This window comes from Dasypus novemcinctus, chromosome 22, assembly GCF_030445035.2.
Source record: "Dasypus novemcinctus isolate mDasNov1 chromosome 22, mDasNov1.1.hap2, whole genome shotgun sequence".
Taxonomy (NCBI): Eukaryota; Metazoa; Chordata; class Mammalia; order Cingulata; family Dasypodidae; genus Dasypus; species Dasypus novemcinctus.
In genome coordinates, this window is record NC_080694.1 from 15353291 (window position 1) to 15354841 (window position 1551).

At 38.4% G+C, this 1551-nt stretch overlaps 1 protein-coding gene across 1 annotated transcript; it reads left to right on the top strand.

Annotated features, from left to right (window-relative positions):
• The first annotated feature begins 244 nt into the window (after positions 1-244).
• On the top strand, positions 245-1186 carry LOC131275265 (olfactory receptor 5A2-like). Its single transcript, XM_058285093.1, has one exon. It carries the CDS (start codon positions 245-247, stop codon positions 1184-1186), a length of 942 nt encoding a protein of 313 aa, XP_058141076.1.
• The last annotated feature ends 365 nt before the right edge of the window (positions 1187-1551 follow it).

Below are 1551 nucleotides of genomic sequence, written 5' to 3' on the forward strand. Positions count from 1 at the left end.
TTTCTTCATGTCTAAAATGTGGATTATGGCAATATTTCTGTTGGAATATTTTTTTATAATTGAAAACCCAACAAGTTAATCCAGGTTTAGAATGACATCATTTTTTTTTCTCAGCCAACCTTCCTGTAACTGTTGGGTATCCATTATTATCATTAATATTAATATGAGAATATCCAATTCTTGTTTTCATCTGCCTAAACTTTCTGGGCTTTATTGATCTATTGCAGATCAGAGAAGATGAAATATGGATGTAAAAAACCAAACGACAGTGGGGGAATTCATTTTCCTTGGGTTTTCCAGTGTTCCCCACCCACAGCTCACATTATTTGTGATGTTCCTCATAGTGTACCTGCTCTCCCTCACAGGAAACACTCTTATCATTTACATTGTTCTTATGGAATCCACACTCCAGACACCCATGTACATTTTCTTAGGAAATTTGGCCTTCTTAGAAATCTGGTACTCCACAGCAACAGTGCCTAAACTGCTGGCTACCTGCCTATCACAGGTTGTCACCATCTCTGTTTCAGGTTGTATAACCCAGTACTACTTCTTTTTCTCCATGGGAGCTGCTGAGTGCATCCTGCTAGCTGTGATGGCCTATGACCGGTACCTGGCAATATGTAGCCCTCTACGCTACTCAGTCCTCATGAGTATTGATATTTGCCTACGGTTTTCAGCTGGATCTTGGGTTGGGGGCTTCCTTGCCCCTCTCCTACCTGCCATACTTATCTCTCACCTCAACTTCTGTGGCCCCCAGAAGATCAATCATTTCTTTTGTGACTCAGACCCCATTTACAAACTCTCATGCTCAGACACATTCCTAGCAGAGGCCTTGGGCTATACATGTAGCTCTGTGGTGATTCTAAGTTCTTTCCTACTTACCATGTCCTCCTATGGCCAAATTGTGGTCACAATAATAAGAATGTCTTCCCAGGTGGCTTGGAAGAAAACTTTCTCCACCATTGCCTCACACCTCACTGTGGTCACCATCTACTATGGCACCATCATCTTTGCCTATGTCCGGCCTCCAGCCACATACAATTTCAACATGTGGAAAGTGGTGTCAGTGTTTTACTGTGTGATCACCCCATTGGTAAATCCTCTCATCTACACCTTGAGAAACAAAGATGTGAAGAAAGCTTTCAGCAATGTTCTAGCACGAAGGAGATTGCTCTTAACTTGAAACATGATGGTCTTTTGAGAGATCAACAAAAATGAGCAATTTGAACTAAATTTCCAAAATACATTTGGAAATAGTAAGTATTAAAATTTATATTATGAAATTGATACTATTCAATATGGATAACTCTCTGAACTTTAGGTTTCAGTTTGATTATATTCAAATAGATATTCTATACTTATTTTATTTAATAATGTCAGTGCAGTGCCATAGTGATAGAAAGAGAAATAACACAAGTGCCATTTCCAAAAGGCACTCACAATCATAAAATAATCTAGTTTAGTCCCATATAATGTATCAGATGAATATTTTCATAATAAATACTTTAATAGCCTCCATGAACCAAAAAAAATTGTAAAGTGTCTGAT